This window comes from Balaenoptera musculus, chromosome 3, assembly GCF_009873245.2.
Source record: "Balaenoptera musculus isolate JJ_BM4_2016_0621 chromosome 3, mBalMus1.pri.v3, whole genome shotgun sequence".
In the NCBI taxonomy this organism is placed as follows: domain Eukaryota; kingdom Metazoa; phylum Chordata; class Mammalia; order Artiodactyla; family Balaenopteridae; genus Balaenoptera; species Balaenoptera musculus.
Window position 1 is genome coordinate 146,494,196 of NC_045787.1, and position 25,434 is coordinate 146,519,629.

General features: G+C 51.8%; 1 protein-coding gene across 1 annotated transcript in view; it reads left to right on the forward strand.

Annotated features, from left to right (window-relative positions):
• ERGIC1 (endoplasmic reticulum-golgi intermediate compartment 1) overlaps positions 1-25,137 on the forward strand; it is a 110,516-nt gene extending 85,379 nt beyond the window's left edge. Inside the window, exons 6-10 of the mRNA XM_036846749.1 lie at positions 207-311; positions 5,311-5,371; positions 9,562-9,662; positions 12,183-12,305; positions 23,210-25,137. Of these exons, the coding sequence (XP_036702644.1) occupies positions 207-311; positions 5,311-5,371; positions 9,562-9,662; positions 12,183-12,305; positions 23,210-23,317 (498 nt within the window). The 3' untranslated portion in view covers positions 23,318-25,137. The remainder of the gene's footprint in view (positions 1-206; positions 312-5,310; positions 5,372-9,561; positions 9,663-12,182; positions 12,306-23,209) is intronic.
• Positions 25,138-25,434: the final 297 nt, after the last annotated feature.

Here is a 25,434-nt window from a genome sequence, read left to right on the forward strand (position 1 = left end):
CCCACAGCCCCAGCAGTCCTCTCGGGTAGCCACTGTTGTCACCCCCTTTCCACAGACGAGGAACCAGAGGCTCCTGCAAAGTTCCACTGCTGGGAAGTGGCCAAGCTGGGATCCAAATCCAGATCTGCCTGACCCCAGGGTGAAGCCCTGCACCCCACCCTCTGGGGCAGCCAACGCAACTCCTAAACTCTCCATCTCTCCCCCAGGTCCCGGGCAACTTCCACGTGTCCACACACAGTGCCACAGCCCAGCCACAGAACCCGGACATGACCCATGTCATCCACAAGCTCTCCTTTGGGGACACGCTGCAGGTGAGAGGGGCACAGGTGGGGTGGCTGGAGGTGGGCGTCCAGGGGCTGCATCACCAGAGCCTTCTGTCCTCCCTGGACGTAGAGGGATGCCCTCCAGAGGCGTCACGCCCTTCGAGCCTCTGCTCCATCAAACAACCCCCCTGCCTTACTTCTGAGCGTGCGGCTGCCATGTCATCAACGTTGCACTCGACTTGGAACCTCGGCTTGAGACCGGGGCCTGGGAGAGGGAACTGGCTTTCATGAGCAAGTACTAAGTGCTCGTGCTCTCTCTGTGCCAGGGCAGCCTCATGAGGCAGGAGGCGGCACCGCATCTTACAGACCTAGAGCTGGGCTCAGAGAAGCCATTTGTCCAGGACCCCCCAGCAGGCGTCTGCCTCGAGTCCAGTGCCCTGTCCGCTGTAGCGTCAGCGCCCATGTCCATTGAATAGGCGTGAAGGAAGTGTCCTGAGACTCCTTGTTGTGATTCTGATGGAGAGGGCCATGTCCAGCAGGCCCGGCCCGACAGTTTCCTCCCCATGGCAGCAGACGCTGACCGCCTGATCTCTGCCAGCTGTGGGCAGGGCAGTTGTGATGTTCCACCTCTCCTCCACCCCCAGCAGCACAGTGCTGAAGGGGAATTCTGCCACACCCTGCGTGACAGAGGGAATCGAGGCTCAGAAGGGGAAGTAACCACTCCAGCTGTGGTGCTGGCATCGCGACCCGGCTCCTGACCCCAAGCCTGGCTTGATGAGAATCCAGTTTCCTGGTTGAGGTTGCTGGGTGGGTGCCCTCCAGGCACGGTGAGCTGTGCACGGGGCCCTCGCAGGCCCACAGGCACACGCATACACACTGTTCCGACACCGTGTGCACACACGTCTGCTCAGACTCACGCACACAATCATCAGACACACCCCGAAAAGTGTGCCCTGACACACGTGTGCTCATACATGCTCCCTAAGACCACGCACTGGACACACACACACCACCCAGAGATACACACAGACCCACCCGGCTGGGACATCTCACATACAGAACCAGAGGCACACACATGCCTGCACTGCTCCACTCCCCCCACCCCCCGTACATGCTGCAGACGTCCATGTGCAGCAGGAATGTTGATGCTGGTTGAATGCTTTGTGTGTGCTGAGCACCTTACTTCACAAGCACGATCCTCTTTTACCCTCTCAGCAGCCCCAGAGGTAGATACTATATATTGTCTCCATTTTTCAGATGAGGAAACTGAGGCACCGAGAGGGTAAAGCTTGGTGCAGAGCCTGGGTCTGAATCAGAGTCTGGCTTCGGGCCGCACCGTGGGGACTGCCTCCCGTGCCCTCTCTCACTCCTTTCTCCCTTCGTGTTGCTTGTGCTTCGTTCCTGGGGCACCTTTGCCCAGCCCGAGTGGCCCGGTCATCGCCTTCCCAGCCTTTCTGGAGGCCCCAGAGAATTTCCTCTGGGAGACGGTGCTTAGGAACAGAGAAGTCCCAGTCTCCCTGGGCCAGACTTGCTGTCTACACACTCAGTGAAGCACGGCCTGCCCTGGGACTGTGGACTCAACTTCCTGCAGGTGAATTCACACAAGCTTCACACGCACACCTCCCATCTCTCCATCCAAGGGACTGCTGTGTGGAGGTTCCCCAGCCTGCCTTGCTGGGTTCAAATCCTGGCTCCACCACTTACTAGTTGTCTGACCTTGGAGAAATTATTTAGTCTTGCTAAGCCTCAGTTATCTCATCTGTAAAATGGGGACAACAATTGTACCTGCCTCGTAGAATTGTAGTGAAGATAAAATGAGTTAATGCACGTGAAGTTCTTAGAACAATTGCCTGGCACAGAGTAACCGGTCAGTGAAATGAGCTATGCCCATTGTAGTTGTCCTCTGTGCTCTCATTCTGCACCAGGCCCTGCAGGGTAAGATGCTGCCGGCCCACAGGGGCTCACACGGCGATGGGGGAGACAGACGTGGGGTGCTTACCACCCCAGTGGGATGGGAGCTGACAAGCCACAGGCAGGTGGAGGGCCGAGGGCGCTCCATATATGAGCGCTGGGCAGCACCCCAGCTGCCTTTGCAACCCACCAGCTCAGCAGATCCTCGACACAGCCAGGGAGGTAGGCACTGTGAACCCCAGTGTGCACGTGGGGAGACTAAGACCGGAGTCACGACCCAGGGCCGTGCATCTCACTGGCAGCACCACCAGAATCCACACTCCTTCCTCATGGGAACTTTTGACCTCTTCAGCCTGCACTGAAGCCTGCACTTTCTCACCTAGAGAGCAGTGTTTAGATGACCCTTTGTTTAACCCTCACAAGAACTCCCTGAAGGATGCTGGGTGGCATTTATTTTTCCTGAGGAAGAAACAGGGTCAGAGAAGTTCAGTAACTTGCCCAGAGTCATATAGCTTGAAAACCAGGTGTGTCTGGCCCCGGGTCTTCTTTGACTGTGCCTCATAGGTTCATGGATTCATCAGACCCCCCTCAAAATTTCTGCTCTGGGGCTTCCCTGGTGGCGCAGTGGTTGAGAATCTGCCTGCCAATGCAGGGGACACGGGTTCGAGCCCTGGTCTGGGAAGATCCCACATGCCACGGAGCAACTGGGCCCGTGAGCCACAATTACTGAGCCTGCGCGTCTGGAGCCTGTGCTCCGCAAGAAGAGAGGCCGCGATGGTGAGAGGCCCGCGCACCGCGATGAGGAGTGGTCCCCACTTGCCGCAACTAGAGAAAGCCCTCACACAGAAACGAAGACTCAACACAGTCATAAATAAATAAATAAAAGAACGTGAATTTCTTTAAAAAAAAAAAAAAAAAGATGAACAGGAAATAGAAGCCAAAATTTAAAAAAAACATCCTATGAAACATTTAAAAAAAAAAAAAAAAAAAATTTCTGCTCTGCGCCAGGCTCTGTGCAAGGCTCTGGGGCAACAACGGTGGATAAACCATACAGGATTCTTGCCCTCAAGTGAAGAAGAGATTAAATGTAAATAAACGTAGTTACAAGGGACAAGAGAAGCCTAGGATTCGGGACAGTGATGTGGAGGTGGGGACGGGGTACCCCCAAGCCTGGGAGGTCAGGGAGGGCTTCCCTGAGGAGGTGACATCTAAGCCACGCGCTAAAGAGTGAGAAGGATTTGGCCAAGCACAGGACAGGGCAGTCTTGCACATCACCCCTCTTCTAGAGAACCCACTCTATGGCACATCCAACCAGTCATTTTCACAGAAAAGGTCACTTTCAGAAAAAATGGATCAGCAAGTGTCCATGACATCAGAATGATATTCTGTACATGAGATGCCAGAGGCTCCTCAGAGTCAGCAGAGAGGGCTCAGCAGTGTCCATCTGGAGGGGGGAGCAGAGTTTTAGGTGGAGCGAGAGACCCACGATAGGTTTAAGAAGGTGGGGGCTGACCCAGGCAGGTGGGTGTCATAGAAAGAGCACCCACCTGCCGTGTGGAAGACCGGCCGTGAGGCAAGGCTGCAGGTAGGGAGGTGAGCAAAGGGCTACAGCCAAGGCCAGGGGGCAGGAGGAGAAGAGAGGAAGGACAGGGGAGGGACATGGGCAGCCTTGCATTGCTGTCTGCTGCTACAGAACAGGACAGTAACAGCCTTCTGCTTGGCCCTTATGGCGGAAATAGGATTTTTTAAAGGTGTAGAACACTTAGCTGAGGGTTTATCTATTCATCCATCATCCATTCAACAAATAATTATTGAGCACCTACTGTGTGCCAGGCCTTGCACATATCGGTGAGGATGAGCGTGGTCCCTGCCCACGTGAAGTATCGTATAGTCTAGAGGGGAGGACAGAAATTAATCAAATAATCATACAAGTGAATGTCAGATAAAACCCTGACATGCAACGATGTGAGGGACTATTCTAGCACTCTTGCCTCTACAGCCACTGTCCTTGTGGGTTAGAAACCAAGTCTTTAGACAGTCAATCCCGAGGCAGCAATGGACAAGCTTTCCTTTGAGCTTCTTGAGAGTGCGCAGTTCTGTTAAGTGCTCGATAAGATCAGCGACCTGAGACCAGGATCAGGGTCAGGTCACCCACTGTTCCTGGAGTGGCCCTCGCTGCAGGAGCCTGTCCCCTCCTACCTCTCTGACCTCTTCCCTTCCCACTCCTCACCCCCTTCCTCTCTAGGGCTACACGGGCTCTGTTTCTCAGTCTCCAGACTCATGTGTTTGCATGAGCTGCTGGCGTGATTAACTTCCCACTTTCCTACAAATCTTGGTGTCAGTGTCACTTCCCCCAGGAAGCCCTCCAGGACGCCTACCCCAGCAGCCCCTGTTAACCATGCCTGTGATGACATGCTCCATGTATCGGGCATACTTTGTCCTGCTTTAGATTCTCCTTGAGGCTGACGTGGTTCCCCGTTGTCCTCAGAGGAGAGGTGGAACGTGGCCTTCAGCCCCTGCCAGGGAGACACAGCTGGGCCGGCTGCCGTGAGGAGGAGTGTCTTCACAACTGCTATATGTTCCCCACAGCAGGCAGGGTCGGAGGCCAGCAGCCCTGGGTCCTCTTTCAGAGGGCTGTGGGGTTCTCAGGAGGAGCATGCTGGGACACAGCTCTGCCTTTGCTTGAGTTTTCTGTGTGCCTTAATGGAAAGAGCCATTCCATGTAGGCTTGAGGTCAGACAGACCTGAATTCAGAGTTCAATTCAGCCACTTAGCAGTTGTGGGATGCTGGACAAATTTTGGTGCTTCTCCAAGCTTTGGTTTGCTCTTCTGTAAAATGGGCCCATGGTCCACCATTAGGGGCATTAAATGAGATGACGCTAAGTACCCAGGACTGAGTGTCTCATAGTAAGTGCTCAAGACGGGAAGCAAACTAGTGCCTACCATGTGTCGGGCCTCTGCCGTGTCTGTATCTTGCTCCCCACAACCTCTCTACGAGACAGACCATGCGGGATGCCTGTTTTACACATGAGTAAGGTCCCTAGACCAGGTTGCACCTGGCCATTCTCCCACAGCCAGGACCAAGCCTAGAGGTGGTAGCATCCTGGGGTCAGTCCCTCACTGTGCTTCTCCACAGGTCCAGAACGTCCACGGAGCTTTCAACGCTCTCGGGGGAGCAGACAGACTCACCTCCAACCGTATGTACCCCATACCCACACTGGGAACAGCTTTCTGCCCCAAGATGCCCAGTGCAGCAGGGAGGGAACGGGGCGGAGAAGGAGGGAACGTTTACCAAGCCCTCGCTGTAAGCCAAGCTGTTAATGCTTCATTCCCGCAGCTAGCCTGTGAGGAAGTGGAACTATCCCCATCTCACAGAGAAGGGAAGAAAAGTGACTTGTCGTGGCAGTCCTAGGCACATCATCACTGCTCCATGAATACCGGATGTTATCATTACTATTATCATTACTGCCACATAATTGTAGTCAGTTGAGATAATCACCCTAGATCCCACAGGGAGTGGTGACAGAGCCAGAATTCATCCTGGCTCCAAGTGGCACCGTGAGAACAGGGCTGTGGGTGGCTCAGTCAGATCTGGCCACCTGGGCTGCCCCCCACCCCACCCCCTCCTCCTGCTTCAGCCCCTCCCACCCACGAATGGCCCCTCCCTGAGCCTCCTCCCCGCTGGGCTCCCTGGCACCTTGGCCCAGATTAAAGAGCGTGCCACGTCTTTACAGACCTGCAGAAGAGCACACATACCTACACACCTGTGCAGACGCACGTGGGGCCTTGCACAGAACAGGCCTGGGAGGTCTGTCTGCTCAAGCGGATCCACCCACTGGGTCCTGTAGGACAGGTTACCAAGACTTTTCTTATTTCCTCACCTAAGCTCACCTTTTCACCCATATGTCCTTAGTCATTTCTTAAAATACATTCACAGGCAGACCTCGGAGACATTATGGGATCAGTTCCAGGCCACCTCAGTGAAGTGAATATTGCAATAAAACAAATCACATGAATTTTTTGGTTTCCCAGTACATAGGAAATTTATGTTTACACTACACTGAAGTCTATTTAGTGTGCAGTAGCATTATGTCTTTAAAAACAATGTAAATACCTTAATTTAAAAATACTTTATTGCTAAAAAATGCTAACCATCATCTGACAACACAGGGTTACCACAAACCTTCAATTTGTAAAAAAAAAAAAAAACAAAACACAGTGTCTTTGACGGGCAATAAAGTGAAGCAATGAAACGAGGTGTGCCTGTACTCTCTACCAGCCTAAGCATGGAATGGAATTGGGATAATCCAAGCAAAAGAGAACTACCCTCCATGACCTGCCCCAACAAATCAAGCTTCTCATTTCTCCGTGTCCCTGGGAATCCTTGCCTGTGAGCAGAAGTCATTTTTTCCAAGCAGCTTACCTTCTGATTTTTGTGCCTGGTGTTATATCATAACCACAATTCGTGTACAGTTTTTCCACTGGTAATGGAGGCACGGTTGCCCATCTAGCAGCTCTGCTGTGCTTTAAGGCACTGTCTTTTCATGGAAAACGTCTGTGGTTTCTACCTTTTCACCGTTGCAGTAATGCCTCTGATATTTACAAGACTTGCTTTACATTTACCGTGTTGCTTCCCAGCTGGGACCGTACCCACTCATGCTGCTTCCCACAGCATGTCAGTGTGTAACTGCGCCCCCTGGTTTTCACGCAGATGTCTGATTATACTGGAGGGAGACGATTCTTCGTATAGTGGGGTGTTCATCGTGGTTCTGCATGCGGGCAGCGTGTTGTCCCAAGGGACCTGTCCCCACCTGCTTGCAGTTAGCCTGGACCTCTTAGCTGCCTGATATTGGAAGAAGATCAAGCTAGGAAGGCCCCAGGGTGTGCAAGCTGATGGAGGGTGTGGGCAGAAAACCTTTCCTGCTCCCGGACTACTGACGAAAGCCATCTCAGGCTGGCTTCAGTAGAAAGAGAGTTGCATGAGATGCACCAGACAGCCCGGGTAGAGCGGGCTCTCATTTCCTCAGCTCTCAAGCCCGGTACCACCCCCCGCCCCGTCCCCGCCGCTTGTCCCTCTGCTTCCAGGTCCCCCATGTGGGGCTGCTTCTTGTCATTCAGGTCTCAGCTCAAATGCCACCACCTCAGAGAGACCCTCCCTGACCACCTTTTGTACAGTAACCCCCATGCCTAGCAACACACCTGTTTTTCTTCCAGGCACAGACCACTCTGTTTGAAGATACTGGCAGTGACTCTACTGTACCAAAGGCCTTAAAATTGGTTATTGCCTTTGAGTCATCAATTCTACTTAGAGGAGAGTAAGCTAAGGAAACAAATAAGAGAGTGTGCAAGGATTTAGGGAAATAATGGTCATTTAGGTCATTGTTTATAAGAGTGAAAATGAGCCGCAGCGTCAGTGTCTGGCCCCAGGGGCCTGGTTGAGCACACTGTGCATGGCCTTGCTGGGGGATGAGTGCAGTGACCGTGATGTGTCAGAACCTCACTGGTGTTCAGGCAGCAAGCAGCTATTGAGCACCTGCTATGTGCCAGGCGCTGTGCAAGGGGATACGGCGATGGATAAAACCAATGCCGTAGACCTTAACGCTGTATCTTAGACCTGAAACAGCGTCTGCGGTGTTCAGTTCTCAGAGGAAGGTTCAGTATGATCCAATTTTATATTTATGTTTAGGGAAATAGAAATGTAAGTATAAATAGAAGTCTAGCAGTGTATACATGAGAATGCAAATCTCCGATTTTCTGTGGAGGGTGGCTTTGTGGGTGATATTTATTTTTTTTCTTTACGATCATCTGTGTGTTTTAAAATTTGAACAGAACTATTACAGGTGTGATTTTCATAAGGCATTCACTCTCTCGTTCCTTCAGGTTTTTAACGCGGGGCCATGGGCATTTGGAACTCCGTATTTCAAGTGTGGTCTTTGCGCTCCTGGCTTAAAATGCAGATTCTGAGCCCCACCCCAGACCCACTGAGCAGAACCCTTGGGGTGAGGCCCAGGTGTCTGCCTTTTAAATCCTGGGTGGCCCTAGTGCTCCTGACAATCTGAGCACCAGCGGGGTTGAGCGGAGGGATGTTGGGGTCTTCATGGGCTTAGCCCTGAGGCTGCAGGACTTTCCCCAGGTTTTTAGAGGAGTCAGATCTCAAGAGGGTTCAAGAAACACCGCCCTTTCCTTACCAAGACGCGGTGTTGGCAGGAAGAGGCTGTGAACACCATCTACATCCCCTACCCTTTCACAGAAGATGAGTCCAAGGACTCAGGACTGACTCAGCCAGGAGACCAGGATTAGAGCCCACAAGCCTGAATTTCTGTGTTGTTTTAGCTGCGTGGTCCCTGACCCGAGATTCTAGAAGGCAGCAATAGAGGGGTCTGTGAGCTTCTCCCAGCATCCCAGAAGGCCCAAGGGAATATCACCTTTTCCCGGGATGCTATTTAGCAACTTTGGGCCAGCATTCTATCAGCCTAGTGTTTGATTCCGGTTACCTCATGCTTATCAGAAGCTGATTCATCTGTTCTTCTATTCATGCCTCTGTCCAGTCAGCCCTCCATCCATTCATTCATTCAATAAGCATTTGCCACTGTCCACTTTGTATCAGGCCTTGTGCAGGGTTCTAGGGACACAGAGATGAGTAAGGCCCAGTCCCTGCCCTCCGCAGTCTCCCCTATCCAGTGGGGAAGGGGTAAGAGTTACAGTGGAATATGACAGGACCAGGTGGAGGAAGAACTAATCTCCCATTAATTGAAAATGGGGAAAGAAATTAATCAGTCATTATAGATAGGTGCAGTTTTTCTGGTGGGTGGATTCTTTTTTAAAACTTGAACCCAGTTTTTTTCCAAAAGTAACAATATTCAAACAGGACGAGAGGGTGCACAGTAAAATGTGACCTTTATCAAATCCTGCCTCCTATCCCGCCCCCCACCAGAGGCTAAAGCTGCTAATAGTTTCTTGGGCATCTTTTCAGAAAATTCTTCTCTACATTCTTCACGCATGTAGAGGAGTGAGTCTTCCCTGCCCCCAATACATGGAAACATGTTATTCACCCTGGTCCATAACTTAGTTCTTTTCACTCAGTGATACCCACTTGGAGAGTGGCCTTTTCCACACCCCCTCCTCAACAGCTGCCCTGTTGATGGACATTAGGGTTGTTACTAGAATTTAACATTATATACAGTGCAGGAGTAAAGATCCTGACCGATGGAGTCTTTCAATTCCTGGTGCCCAAAGGGAGAAATGAAGAGGGGTCGTTTGGTGGTGAAATTGTGCAGACTGAGTACCTCTCCACCCCCCGCAATGCCAAGCAGGTTTAGGGTTGAAACGAGCTGCCGGCCGGGCAGTACCCGTCCCCCTGCCTCATGCTGCTGTGTCCTTCCCACAGCCCTCGCCTCCCACGACTACATCTTGAAGATCGTGCCCACGGTTTACGAGGACAAGAGTGGCAAGCAACGGTACTCTTATCAGTACACGGTGGCCAACAAGGTACACGGGTGGCAGCTGCGTGCAATCGCGCCCTCTGCTGGCTGAGAGCCGAGGTGACAAGTGTCTGGGCGTGATCTCCTCTGATTCCCTTCAATGGGCCTTTCCTGGAAGGGTGATCTACCCTGGGTAAAGATGGGAGGCCAGTCTCAAGAGTCAAGGGGACGAAATCGAACTGGGACATAGGGTGTGATCTGTTGGAGAAAGAGCAGGCAGGTGGTCTGTCCCAAAGGTCTAGGGCTTGCAGACATCTCCACCGCCCTGTATCTGGCCCTGGTCATTCAGGCACGGGACCCTGATTGGTTAGCACACAACAGATGCTCTGGTTCGTGGGGCACAAGCTCGTTATCCAGAATCATGAGGCTCTGGAATTACACCAGATGGCTGTTGGTTAACAGGTATGTCCCAGGACCCCAGTACTCAAATTCACGGGGAAGCAGGGAGGCCTTGGTGGGAAGCAAAGCACAGTCAGAGCCAGCAGAATGGGGTGACAGACAGTGGTTTCAAGCCAAGACAGCCTCAGTCTCCCCGGAGATGACCCTGCCATGGGACATGAATGCTTGAAGCCCATTGGTTGAGGCACCCCCAGTAGACCCCTTTACACCAGGACTCTCCTTCTTTTTCTGTTCCAGGACCGCCCAGACCCCTTAAGGTGATATATTGTTTGGCTCTAATAATAATAATAGTAAGAGTAGTAGCTATCATTTATGGATTACTTACCATGGGCTGCACATTATGCTAAGCTCTCTACCTCCACCATCTTTTTCAGTCATCAAGACAGCTCTGACGTTGGGACTATTATTGTCCCCATTTTACAGATTTGGCCACTGAGGCACTGAGAGGTGGTCCTGGAGCTATAACATGGCTGATTGGGGATTAGAACCAGCTTCTCCTCCAGCTCCAAAACCTGGTCTCTTGATCACATCACCTATTCAGTCTGAACCAGGGGCCTCTGAGTCTGCCAGGCTGGGAGCTACTCTCTCTTGGGTGACTTGGGGTCCCTCTACTCTGCTCCACCTGCACTGATGCTCTGGTGTAACTCTCCGAGGCAGAGGGGTCCTGTTTCTTGGCGGGCATCTTACTGGAACCCTCAAGTGCTGACAGCATCTGACAGATGGGAGAAGGTGGAAGCAGTGTGAACAGAAAGAGTGTGGGCTGTGGAGCAAACTTCCGTTTCAAACCTGACTCGGTCACTCACTAGCTCTGTCACCTGGGACAAGTCACATAACCGCTCTGTGCCTCAGTTTACTCATGTGTAAAACGGGGATGGTGCCCACCTCATAAGGTCGCTGTCAAATGAGGCAGTGTTTTTAAAACCACTGAACCCACAAAGAAGGCTTTGGCAAATGGTACCTACTGCTGCTATTTTTTATTATTTTCCTCTGTCCCTCAGCTCTGGGCTGTGACCCAGACAGTCACCCTGCCCCATGAGCTCTCCCTGGAGAAAGCTGATCTTGTTTTGCCCAAGGCTCCTTCCCTTGAGGCTTTGACAAAGGCCCAGCAGCCAGGACAGCTTGCTCAGCTCTCTCTGCGGCCTCAGCCCCGGCCTGCCCTGTGAGCGTGTGAGGCTGCGCCCGTCGGGGTCGGTGTCAATCCAACAGAGGAGGCAAGTTTCAGGGTTGTCCTTGGAGAAGCTGCAGGGCTTGGGCCTTAGCATTTGGGGTTGGGGCTAAAGTTTGGTCTCCAGTTGCTGAGGACAAATGAGACTAACCGAGAGGTTTTCAGCATCCTGAAGTGGATGCACTGTTAATTCAGCCCCTTGGCATCCTTGGAGTCCCGGCCGGTGCCTTCTGAGGAAGGCTTGTGGTGGGGCTGTGCCCTCTGACTTTCCAGTTCCGTGTGTTCCTTCTTTGAAGAAGCTTACTCCCCACATCTCTCTCTCTCTCACACACACACCCCCCTCAGGATGTCATGAGGACTGTCCCCTCCTCGCCAAGCTGTCCAGACACCCCTGGGGAGATTGGGCCATTCGTTCATGGTGCTGCAGTATTGCACATATTTTTACATGCCTCCTTCTCCAGACTGTGGGTCCCTCTGGGGATGGGGCGGGGCGTACTCCCCTCAGGGTCCCCAGCAACCAGCAAGGGGCCAGCACACAGGAGAAGTGCTCAGTGAACTATCACTGAATAAACAAATGGATTCTGCATGGCCCAGGAGTTGAAGGGAGAAATAGGCCTTTACTCACACTGAGCCCACTCACGCTTGTCCTTTGACAGCTCTGCTCTCCTATTTTGATTCTGGTGCTGCTTCCAAGGTCATGCAGTCCATTTCCAAGCAACCCAAAGGGTCCAAAATGCTCCCAGTGAATGGTGGCCATCCAGATGCTGATGGCAGAGCTACTGGGGGGAAGGGTGTGAGAGGAGGGGTCCGTGGAGCCTGGCTCTGCAGGGGGAGGGAGGGAGAAGAGCCCGTTCTTGTGGGTTTCCGGGGACCCTCTGCCACCCACCCCCCCATCCCCCATGCGACACGGTTTGAGCCTGAGTCTCACATCCCGGTCCCCTGTTCGCTCTTCTTCCATCCCAGGAGTACGTCGCCTACAGCCACACTGGCCGCATCATCCCCGCCATCTGGTTCCGCTATGACCTAAGCCCCATCACGGTCAAGTACACGGAGAGACGGCAGCCTCTGTACAGGTTCATCACCACGGTGAGTGGGCGGGGTGCCTGCTGCGAGCTCCTTCTCCTGGCACCCCAACCGGTTCTCCAAGAAGCAGGATGCAGCCCACAGGGCTCGGGGCTCAGCCTGTCCACACAAGGCTGGGACCTCTAGGATGTTTAGAAATGTCATCAGAAGCACATCAATATCGATGGCATTTCATCAAGAAAATCTTCTCCAGAGGGGAATGCCACTCAATCACTTCGTTCCTTAAGCAATTCCATCTTTATATGGCTCAGTTAGATGTTCCTGATTTTCTACAGTTTTTTATTTTTATGGAAATTATTCTTAGCAGGGCTTATCCTTTCCTGTGTAAGTTTTACAGTGAAGATTTCACTCATTTTTTTCCATGTCTATTTTCTAACTCTAGCTGCTGATATTGTCATGTTTTTTTCTTTCTTTCCTTCCTGCCTGTTCTCTTTTTTCTTTTTTGCCATTGTCTCCGCCAAGTCCAATCTTCTGTGAGGCAGCTTCAAGCTGATGTCAGTTTTCTTTGATGCTGACTATTTCTATCAAGGACTATCCTGGCTTCCCATTGAAAATGTCCTTGGGGTCAGAACAGCCAGGTCACAGTGCCCTGCTCCAACCAAGAGGCCTGGAGAAATTCTGTAAGCCAGAGTCAGTGAAGCTGGAAGAGATGAGGTGATTTTCCCTCCCTCTTAGATTTAGAAACTGCTTTTCTACCTCTTCATACTTTTAATAATGATTCAGAATTAGGTGTCCAGCCTTGGCACTTTCATTTTCTGCTCTGACTAGATCTGTATTAGGACTCTGTTACAGAAGAGACAGGACCCCACATCAAACTGGCTTGAAGGATAAGTGGGCTTCAGGTATGGCTAGATACAGGTACAGATGTCTGGAATAGGTCTCTCTTCATCCTGCTCTCCTCTGTACTGGCTTCATTTTCACATAAAATTTACCAGTAGAAAGTACCTCTTTCTCAGTAATCCTACCCCAAGTTTTGGATAGAATGGCACTGTCATTGGCCTGGCTCAGGTCCCATGCTATCCTTGTGGCCTGGAGAATGAATGGTGTGCTCCAGTTGGCCAGCCCCACCCAGACTGCAAGAACAAAGATTACGAGGGGGTGGGGTTCCCCAAGAGAAAAATCAGAGACCAGTTACCAGAACAGAAAAGACTGGATGCTAGGCGGCCAAAAGACCAGATGTCCACTACAAGGTCTCCATCTTATAATTGATGAAATAGGAATAACAGTCCCCACTTTTCCTACCTCCCAGGGCCTCGTGGGACTCAAAGCAGATTACGAAAGGGAAGCTCTGAAATTATAGAAAGCCATGTGGATACAAAGGGTGTCAAAATTTGGTGCTTATATGAGCCTCAAAATGGCCTTTTACTGTTCTCTGACTCCATAAGAATTTGAAACTTCTGATCGACCAAGGGCACCTAACATAAAGCTAAAACACCAGACACAGATTGGGAGAAGATATTTGCCACACATATAAGGAAGAAGTATGCTTCAGAATTTATACATTAAAAAAAAAAAAATTTTTCTACAAATCAGTAAGAAAAAGTGACCAAAAAGAAAATAGGTAAGGATTTGACCATTGACAGAAGAGACCACACTGGCAGTGGAAAGACGCCCAAGTTTACTAGAAATTGGAGGAATGAGATTCAAAACAACCCAATTCAATCCTATCAGACTGGCAGAAATTAAAGACCTGCCACTGTAAAGATTGGGAGGATGCAAAGCAAGGGGACCTGTGTATACACTCTGGTGTAAATGGGGTCAGCCACTTTGGAGGGATACATACTAACCCTTTGGCTCCAAATCAGGGAATCTGTGAGCAAGTGATTCTACCCAAGGCCCCACAGGGTAGCACACTAAGTGGGTCTTGGCGCTGATTCTCAGCCAGTACTCCTACTGCATACCCAAAATTGGACAGAAGCGAAGACACAAGGAGGCACCCCTGTGTGGGCGTGGTCTGCATCTCAGAGGCCCTGGGGTCTGCGGCCTTGATGGTGGCAGAGAAACCCCTGTGCCCACACCTCACTGTAGGGTCGGGAAGGATCTTCATGGCCCCCTTCCTGTTTCCCCTGCGTTCCAGACAGCTGAGGCACTGAGTGTTGAGATCCCTTGGCAAGTGGCTGAGAAATGAAGCGACTTCATTTATTTGCTAAATGTTTGCTAAACTTTACCATGCGCCAGGCCCTGTGCTTTGCAGCAGGGATAGCAAGTTAGATGCAATCCCTGCTCTTAAGCTGCTCCGCAGCTGGTGGGGGAGATGGGCGAGCACACAGAAGTGCAGTCCCATCCAGCAGGGGCTCCGATGGAGCTGTGCACCAGGTACCCCAGTGGCAGACTCCCTTCTGTTTGGAAGGTTCAGAGAAGGAAACCCCAAGATGGGTCTTGAAGGGTGAGGAGACGTTTTTTAGACTGGTGAGTGAGGGAGAGAGGGTCTTAGCAAAGGGAATAGTACATGCCAGGGTGCCAACATAGCGTGTCTTGCGAAGGCCATGTGGCTTCTTTCAATGGGGAAGGAATTCTGAGAGCTGGAGGTCCCAAAAATCCCAGGGGAAGAGCCCATCCTGCATCACCCAGAGGCCTTCTCCTCCTCCCTTTGGCCACCAGCCCCTCCTCCACCCCAGCCCTGCCCACCTCCACCTGAGTGGAGGCCGTGCTGCGGGGAACCTCCTGACATCATTAGCCTGGTGGTTTTTCTGAAGGCCCCATGCTGCCATTTTGGTTGCCACGACAACCGTGGGGTCAGCCCAGAGTGAGCCAGCCGGCTGTCCCTGGCAGATGGCGTCATTGTGGAGCTTCAGAGGCCTCTGTCACAGGGCGGCAGATGTGGGGATGACGCTTGCACGCGGACACACAAGCACAAAGACCCCCGGGAGCCCTCGCCGGGCAGGGTGGAGGTGGGATGGAAGTGGAGGCACCTGCTGTGACTTCTCTTTCTCTCTTTATGAAATCGAACACTCGTGTGCATTGGGGGCCTCTGCAAATAGCTCCTCAGAGGGGCTGCTGAAGAGGGGGCTTAGGCCAGGATGTCGTCATGTGGCGGCCGCAGGGCTGCGCGGCAGCTGTGGGTGGGCTGGAATGAGGGGTGGATGCAGCCAGGGGCGGGGGAGTGGGTGTGGAGGGGAGAGGCATTCTAAGTAACAAGCACCTGGCTTAGTCAGGGTTGCCCCTTCCAGGCTCTTCTGGTCTGGAAAGGACCTTTTCTTCACGCCCTGCCTGAACAGAGGGGACGCCCTCCCCCTGGAAGCCTCCAGCAGGCTGCCCGGGCTCCTGTCTCTGGACACCCAGGGCACCTTGCTCAGACCTCCACTTTGTGCTGTTCCAGAAAATTCCACCACTGAGAGAATAAAACAGATGGTGTTTAACACCATGAAAGGGATCCCTTTCAAAGTGCCCCCTCCCACACATGCACATTTGTCCCCTACCCCTGCCACTTGCTGAAGCCCCTTTTTGGAGATGGCCTTCAAGTGGGTGGTGGTGACAGATCGGGTGGCTTTGGAGGTGTCACATCACTTTCCTTGTGTGTGTTTTATTCTATTTGTGGGGAGCAACCAGAAGTCACCAAGTACCAAACTGTGTCAGTATGGCCATGACAGTTTTTGTCCACAAAAAAGTAGCACCTGGTTATGATGACACGCCCCCGTTGGATAACAGGGTTAGCTGAGTTAGACATCATCCCTGCCCTCGAGGTGCTCCTTGCCAGTGAAATAATCCCCCAAAGTTTAGATTGCATCTCATAGTTGCCAGGCCTGATTATGATGAGCTCCAGGCCCGACTCACCTCTGTGTCCCTAGCATCCGGCACAGGACTTGGCCTGGATGTAGGTGCTTAGAAGTATACAAGGGATAGCTGCTTAAAGAAGTGATCATATAGCTGCACTTATTAAGCATCTACTAGGTGCCAGGTAATTTTACAGTCCTCTCCTTTAACCCTCCCAGGAACCCTCCAAGGTAGATGATATCATTCCTGTTTTAGATATGAATTAACTGAGGCCCAGAGAGGTAAAGAAACTCTTCCAAGATCTCACAGCCAATAAAGTCAAGGCTGAGACTTGATGCCCAGACTTGCCTCTGCCATATCCTCCCATCACCAGCTTGAGAGCCTTTATTTTCCAAAACAAAGGCTCTCAAGGATGTTCCAACAACAGAGCCCCTAGAAGCCATGGAGCCCTTGATAGGACACCAGGATCATTTGATACAGTGACTTCTGTCCTGGGAATCAAGAAGAAATATTATAGCCGGAAACAAGGCAATATTATGAGCATGTGTGATAACATCACAGTCATGCCCATGCAAGCCATAAAAAAAGCAAACTGTCCATCTAAGACTGGTTGGCTGGTGGTGCGCAGGTTTTCCTGCCCTTATCTGATTACCTTTCACTCATCTGTTTGGGACACCTGCAAAGATTTTCCATTGACAAAAGGCAGCAGGTGTGTGGAGTGGGGGGCACATAGGATGGTTAAAAACAAAAACAAAAAACTGAGAGGAGACAAACTTAAAACTGAGAAGGTTTTACGTCTGAGACTGTGTGAGTTGGGAAAAGACCAGCTTGGTAGCTGGACTGATACAACAGCCGCTTCAGACCCTCTATTCTCTCCTACTTGGGCTTTCCTCGGTGTGTCTCTCTTCCCAGGACTGAGAGCTCCAGGAAGGAGAGCTGGCTCTCAGTCACCTCTGCTCTCCAGACCTGGCATAGCCCGGGCAGGTGATAAGTGGGTGTGAAACAGTGAGCAGACACGTGGAGGGTGTACACCTTGGTCCGGTCCCCACAAGACAATTTCTATTATTATCTGAGGAGCAGAACAGAACCAAATTAGCAGCCCTGTTATTCAGGCCTGGAAATGTGTATGTAAAAAAAACACTTCCGTTCTGGTCCTTCTGGACGTTTGAGCAAAGCTAGTTCTTTCAGAAGGTTGTGTACCAGGGAGTGATTGCTGCAACTGAGTCTGAACACCGATATCACAGTTGGAACAGGAACTCCTGGTACTTGCTTTTCTAGGGCAGGTTCTGAGACGAATAAGGAATATTAGAAAGGCATGGGCTCCATTTTATAAACTACACTAATTTTTACAGCCACACAGTGTCTTAATTCATAAACTTCCCTGAGGGAGACCCCTTACCTTTAGGACATTTGATATGTAAGACTTAACAGAGCCGAGAAAACAAAGTATAAAGAAGCTCTCCAGGCATGCAGATGGGAACTGAGGGGAGCCTTCAGGTGGGGGAGAAGCAGGGTGAAGGAACAGGAAAAAACAGGCCCTTTGCAGCCTCCCAGACCTGGATGCTCGTCACCCTTGCCTACTTGGTAGCTGTGTGACCTTCGACAAGTGGGTCCCTCTCTGAGCCTGTTTTCCTCACCTGTGAAATGGAGCGCACCCCATTTGCCCTACTACTTGCAAAGAATGAATGAGGAGGCAGAAGAAAGTGCCATCTCAGGCCTGGCACATAGTAGGTGCTGCACTGAGGTGGTTTTTTCAGAGGGGGCGGTGGGTATTTTGCAGCTGCAGCCACTGTAAAAATGGCAGGGAAAAGCCTCCACTCTCCCCCCCTCCCAGGCTCCTGGACTAAAGGGTGCAAGTGGGCCGTCTGGCAGGCGTGACACGACTGACTGGAGACCACCACACCCTCTCCCCCCCACCTCCCCACCTCTCCCCGGCCCAGTCATCAGCTCTCCTTCCATGACAGCCTCCACCTCTGCCCAGCCACAGCCCTGGTGTTCTCATCTGCGGCTCCAGCCTGTCTGCCGCCACCGGCATCTGATGGGACTCCGATTCATTATTTTTTTCCTCACGCTGTGCCTTTTGCACAAGCTTTTCAAGCAAGGCTAACTGGACGAGGAAAGTGAGCGAGCAGTGCCCCGGCACTTAACGGTGGTACATCAGGCAGCTAGACAGGGCCTCACAGTGAACCCCATTTCACAGATGAGAGAAACTGAGGCTCTGAGAGGTCAACTGGTTTTCCCGGCCAGGGTCGCAGAGCTGGTATCCGCCCCCAGGAATGTTTACTCCAGAGCCTGGTGGAACACAGAGGGATTCAGCCCTCCAGCTGGTGTGGTTGGAACTTGTCCTGTCCATATTATAAGGAATCAAGAGCCATGATTAAAATGTCAGGGGAACACACACACACCTTCCTTTCAAGGTAGATGAGCTGACTTCATTCTCCCCACAGTGGAAGGTAGGGAAGCTGGGGGAGCCGCGGGGAGGAAGCCTCGCCGTAAGAACAGAGGGGCATTATTGATGACTTCTGATGAAAGCAAAGTAATGTGCTTCGCCCCGACTCACTGGGGCCCGCATATCAAATGGTCCTTGTCTTCATTTCTGGAGCTGGGGCTGCTGACCAGAGTAGGGTTGCAGGTCCTGGCTGTGGTGGCCCCTCCTGGCTCAGCGGCCCTGCTCTCCTGTCCTCCACCCTCTCCACCGGAAGTTGTCCCCCTGCCTCAAAGCTGAGAGATGCAAGAGCGTAGCAGCAGCAAGGGACCAAGGGAACAGGCATTCAAGGGTGTATGTGTAACACGGGCAATCCCAGGGCAGTCCTGAGGGGTGAGGATTAGCCTTCCCGTTTGTAAAAGTTAGGAAACTGAGGCTCAGGGAGCCATGGAAGTGGGTCCAACATCCTGAGTCTCCTCCACACCCCCAGCTCCTGGGCTGACACCCCTTGTGTGAGTCACCTTTGCCCCCTGCCCGGGGCATGGAACTCTTCTACTCCTTTTCTAAGACGTTCGTTCATTCATTCACTCCCTCACTCCCTCACCGACTCTTTTATCGGTTCTTTCCCACTCACTCACGCACACACACACTCCTTTACTCAATGAGCATGTCCTGAGCCTGCTGTGGGTCGGGCTCTTCTGCTTTCTTCTCTCCCTGGGGCAGTCGGGAAAGCGAGCTTTAAGCAGTAGGGTTGGGGTAGGGGACTGGGGGTGAGGGGTCGCTCCCTGCCTGGCCGAAGACTGGAAACAACCTCTGGCCTGAGGTGCTTTGCCCCCAGGGATGTTCTTCATGACAAACCCACCTGTCTGGCACTCAGCTACTCCCTCTGTAGAATGGGCCCTCGGAGGTCTTGGGACCTGAGCAGCTGTAAAGAATCTGCCTGTGATGCCTGGGACACCCTTGCCATCCTGTCCTTCCATGAATGGCTTGTCCTCTGCTTAAAGAGCCAGGTAGAGAATGGAAATTGAGACCCAGAGGCCTGCTCTGGGGAATAAGTGATATTTTACCCATTGTTCTTCTTAGAGTGGGTCTCAGAGAGGTTTAGAAAATCTCAGATCTTAGCAAGAAGGTTGGAGCCTTCCAGTCACCTGGAAGATGAGATTAGGTACCATTTACTGAGCACCTACTAAGCGCTAGGCACTCCAGAGGCATTGCCTGCAGTATGACAGTTGGCAAAGTAGGGACAGTTTTCCCATTTTGCAGATCAAATAACTGAGGCCCAGGAAGGCTCTCCCAAGTCCAGAGTTAGAAAGCGACAGCCACGACTCGGCTTCTGAATTCCAAGCTCTTTCTGCTGCCACAGCCTGGCAGGCCACTGTGGGCTCCCCAGTCCTCACACCCCACCTTGGCCGTGTACCCTGAGGAGGTTCACGCCTCCCGGCCTCTGCACACCATGGAGGCCCGGTTCTCCTGGCTCTTCTGCATGCAGAGCAGCACGCAAGGGAACTAAGTGTCGTGGGCATGATTTGCTTCGTTTTCCTTTTTATTCATTTATATTCATCTTGGGCCCTATCTTCCCAGGCCAGGGAGATGCCAAGTCACCGTCCTCCCTTCCACCAGGCCTTTCTTTATCTCTTCTCAAGATCCCTATCAGCCTCCTAACATCTGTGGTTGGTCATTTCCCCCCGCCCCCCCCCCCCGCATCAGCCAAATAATGGTGAAGCCTGTGATCTTGCCACCACCAAGGTAGAGCCTGAGTCCAAAGACAAGAGACATACCCTCTGGTGCAACCTCGTGGCTACATTTATTTCCCTGCGTTTCAGAGTGTAGAAACCGTGACCTTCTCGGGATAAGGGATGGCCACGACTGACCACGTGGGGTGAATCCAGATGTGGCAGCCTCCTGGTGCTGGGGGTTTCTGTGGCTACCATCTGTCAAAATCCAGGGCACGCCACAGCCTGGGAGCACCCCAGGACCCTCTCCTCACGACCCCTGCTTCACCTCACACCAGTCACCACCTGCGGATGTGAGCAGGTCAGGCAGGCCAAAGGCAAAATAATGAAAGCAGGGGGCCGTGGCAGCATCAGGTGGGCTGCTAGATTGCTCTCGGCTTTTGAGGAGTCCCCCGCTGCCCCACTGAATATGCCAGAATTCCTCCTCCTCCATTGACTGGTGACCAGCACCTTGAATAGACGTAGAATAATGGGGAACGTGCAGCTGCACTGGGTGATGTCAGTAGACACACACAGTAGCTTCCTGAAGAGCCCCTTAGCCTTAGGCACCCTGTAAGTAACTCAGACAGGGTCAGCTGCCTGGCGGCTTGCATGCTCCCAGGGCCTCAGTTTCCCCACAGCTCCGTGTTTTCTCATGTACCTCAATGAATGTGTTGTGTCTCCTTCTGTTCCAGGCCTGCCCGGTGAACGGAGGCTTCAGTTTGGGTGCCAGGTGTATGTGAATCATAGGCACACGCAGGTTCCAAAGCGTGTAGATGAATATAGATATGTGTGTGTGTGGTTATTTTTTATTTTTTTATTATTTGCTCCATTGCACTTAAGTCACATTTTCCTATCCTCTGATCCAAGCTCTAAAAGCATTTTGCGGTATAAAATCGCCCATCATCTGATCCACTCTACCAAAATAACCCGGCTCCCCTGCCGTCATCCTCCTTGAAAAGTGGCCCTGCGTCATGCTCTGAGGCTGGCGGGGAGAGGCCTTGCCCACTGAAAACACTTCATAATAATCCCCCCAGTGCCCCCCATCCTCCTCTCTCCCTGGGGGGTTGCTCCGGTTTCTTGGGCTGTTATTACTGGAATGCCAGCTGCTCTACTTACAGCCTATCTGTACAGACCTGCTCTGTCTGTCTGGGGCCTCACAGGCCTCCGCTTAGCTCATCTCTTGGAAATATAATTTTAAAAATAAACGCCGGTTCGATTCACACTTCCCTCTTGCCTCTGCTGTGTCTCCTGGCCTGTTCCGCTTGGCACCAGAGGACCCAGTATGGCACTGCTGTCTCCCAGAGTCCTCCGATGGGACCTCCAGGGCGGCCTCAGGGGCCCTCCGGGGCTGCCCAAATTGGCTTCTTCTGAGACCTGTGGTCATTTAAGTGCCCCTTAAATGTGGCAAGGGAGAAAGAGTGAGAGCTCTGGGGGCAGACAGACTTGGCTCTGCCCCACACTTGCTTGTGACCTTGGACAGACTACTTCCCTCTCTGGGCCCATGGGTACATGAGAGAAGAGGTGCCTTCCCCTGGTGGGTGGTATTGGTTTTTATGAATGACATAAAGTGTGTCTTTAGGGGAAAAGTACATTTAAAGTTTCCTTGCAAACCTTTTATGCACTTTAGTTCTTTGATGGTACCAGAAAGCAACTCATAGGTAGGCCAGAAAATTTTGAGGAAAACATAGCATTATGTTGACGCATCACAAGTGGAGTGCTGACAACTTCAAAACAAAGTAAATAATTCGTTAGGTGGGCTGTTTCATGCCTGGGAAGCAGCAAAGGGCCATGCTGAGAGTTTTGAACTCCAGTTCAGCCACTAATTACTGTGGCGTTGGACGAGTGACTGAGTGTCCCTGTGCCTCAGTTTCCCTGGATGTAATATAGTTATAAGAATAGTACCTCCCTCCTAGGGTTGGCCTGGGGATTCAGTGAGGTGGGAGCCATGAGCATTTCGAAGCGTGCCTGGCACAGAAAGGTGCTGTGTAAGTGCTGTCTCTTTTGTTGTAGTTCTTATTTTATTATGTGGCAGGAAGTGAGGAAGTACAGGCATACAGGTGACATTCATGACCATCCCCGTACGACAGCAGTTCTTAATCGGGCAGTTTTGACCTCCAGGGGACATCTGACAATGTTTGGAGACAATGTGACATTTTGGTTGTCACAACAGGGAAGAGAAGGTAGTACTGGCATCTCATGGGTGGGGGCCCAGGATGCTGCTCACCGTCCTTCAAAGTACAGGACAGTCCCGACAACAAAGAATTATCTGGTCCCAAAAGTAAATAGTGCCGTAAGAAACTGCCCCGATACAAGATTTCTGGTAGCAACATAGGCCACTCTCTCCTCTGTAGCACTTGCCTTGGTTGTAATTTTGCGTGTATCGGTAAGATGATTTGATTACTACCCGTCCCACTGATATAGTACAAGCTTCTGAGGGTGAGAGGAGATTGGTTTCTCACTCCGGCCCATCCAGGCCAGTGCTGCCTATTCAGCCCACCCCAGATGTTACTCAGTCACTGGCAGCACTGGGCCTGGACCTGTCAGACCCAGGTTCAAGTCCCCAGTTTTGCCACTTCTTGACTGTATGACCTTGGGCCAGTGGCCTTGCCTTTCTAAACTTCTGTTCCTTCATCTGCAAATGGGATTGTAAATATCTGATAAATTTAGAGTAGAAGTTAAGACCACAGGCTCCAGAATCAAAGACATGCCCAAGTTCAAGTCACAGCTCTGCTACTTATTATGTGAACGTAGTTACCTATTTAAGCCTCAGTTTCCTCACCTCTGAAATGGGTCTAATAATCCCCCTCCTTTCAGAAGGTTAATATGGGAATGAAAGGAGCTGTTAATGGTTACTTTTATTATTATTTCATTCATCAACCAACAAGTGGAGTTTTTGAGCCCCGAGTATGTTCCAGCCCCCGTTGGTTACCACGTGGTGGGCCTAATGGGGCAGAGCGTCTGCACTTGCTGAGCTCATCATCTCGTGATTTGGGAGGGGTCTGGCCTGGTGCTCCCTCCAGTGCTGACCTCTGACCTCCCCTTATCCCTTTCAGATCTGTGCCATCATCGGCGGGACCTTCACTGTTGCCGGCATTCTGGACTCGTGTATCTTCACAGCCTCGGAGGCCTGGAAGAAGATCCAGCTGGGCAAGATGCATTGACGACCCGCCTGGCCCGATGGCCGAGGACCCAGGGAGACCGCCAGCCCTGTCTCCAGCGCCCCGTCTCCTCCTGCCTTCTATCTGGCCCAGGATCTGGCTGCGTCCCAAAGTGGGGGTGAGGGGAGGGAGGGGGTGGCTCACGGGTTCGCAGCTACCTCTTTTCCCCATGTGTAACTGTAGATGAATTACACTGCCTGAAGTCTGGGTGCCCCTTCCTTTCCCTGAGGAGCCCCAAGACCAGAGTCAGGCAGGGAAGGTTCGGGGATGCTGGAGACCACTCCTGGGAAAACTGCAGTCCTTTCCCTGTTGGGCGAGCAGCTCAGAATCCATCTTGACCAGTTCTCAGCCAGGCTTTGACAATCTCTCAGAGCTCCCCACCGTTTGGTCCCGCTAATCACTTGGTTTCTCCCCTGGGCAGCCAGCCTGCAGACCTGGGCTCTGGGCTTTGGACCGGGCTGCCCAAAGGTACCTCCCACCTGGTGCCTTCAACAAAGAATGGTACTTCCCAGGCAAGCCCCTGACACGTGGCCCTGTAGATGGAGCCCTTGTTTCTCCATTCCTTCCTGCCCGACCTAGAGCCCAGGCCTCAAGGCCCTCACCCCCACCCCTTTCTTTTCTTCCCCAGAAGCAGATGCCCAGTTGTTGGGCAGCAGCTGTGTAGACTCAAGTCTGCCCACTGGTCCCTGGGTGCGTGGCGAGTTCCACTTCCTCTCTCTCTTCATTGTTCCTCTGAACCCCCTGCCAATGTGCCTCAGCCCCCGTGCTGTGTGGCCACAGCGTGGCTTGATGGAGGGGCTGGCTGTGACTGGGAAGTCATCCTTGGAGAGCCAGACGTGGTTTGTGCACTTATGTCCAGATGGGAAGCATCCTTTTCCGCGACCCTAAAATAATCATGTCTCAGCCTCTCCCAGGCGGCTTGCTGTCGGTCCCAAGGCCTTAGGTGGGGGAAGCAAAGCAGACCAGCCCTTCTCCCATCTTAGCATGTCCACCCTCGGGGCTCCCAAGGGTGCATAGCGCTTGGACCTCTCTGCAACCCAGTTGTGGCCCACTTGCCCCACCAAACTCCCCACTGGCTGGCCACACACTAACTCGGTCCTGTTCCTGGGGTGGCTCCACTGTTTCCTCACTTGCTCTTGGGTGGGTCCCTACCCCACTGCTTCCCCCCATCCTACCCCCTTAGTCCTGAAAGGGAGAGGCAATGGTCCAGGCATGAATTACACCCAGGGAATTTTAGGTATGCCCCCCCCTTCCCAGGGAGAGAGTCGCCCACCTGTTTTCCATTTATATCAAGATTGTTTGCATACTTTTGTAATTAAGGGGAGTGTAATTAAGGGGAGTGGAAGGCGTTTTTAAATTATCTCTGTGGATGGTTCAAGTCTCTGCCGTTTGTAATTTTTGACTCTAGATTCCAATTAGAAAAGCTTCCCCTTTTGCATATGAGTTGACGAATGTGAGTGTAAACTGCATTTGGTTATTTCTGGTATCTGTGGCCACTCAGATGGATTTTTTTTTTTTTTTTTTTTGCATTCTCTTCCCCAGTTACAGAAAGGAGCCCCTTGGGTGTGTGAATACGTGTGCCTGTAAAGGGTGGGCAGGGCAGGGTGGGGAAATGTGTGGCATGCAAGTGAATTGAAATCCCACGTTTATGCATTTAAAAAAAAAAAAACCAACTCTTGAGGACATAGGGGATGTCAGTTTCCTATGGAAGAGACACCTCTGACCCATTATTCTTATAAACAAAATCTCCAGGGAAAAAAATGTGTTAGTTCTTTCTCCACTCACTGGGTTCAAATAGATTAAAAGGCTGATTTTCAGAAATATTGCTGTGTGTTGCTTTCGACTTGATTGTGTCTGGGTAGCCTGGAGGCTGGGATCACAGAACAGGATTTCATTCTAGAGAAGAGAAACTGGGAAATGTGGAGAAGATCTGTGAGCATGATCAGAAAGTCAGGACCCCCTTGGATTCAGTCCTTCCTTTATTGAATCCCTACAGAATGTCCCCTGATCTGCTGCTTGCTTTTTTCTTTTTAATTTAATTTATTTTATTGAAGTATAGTTGATTTACAACCTTGTGTTAACTTGATCTGCTCGCTTTCCAGTTGTGTAGCCTCAGGCCA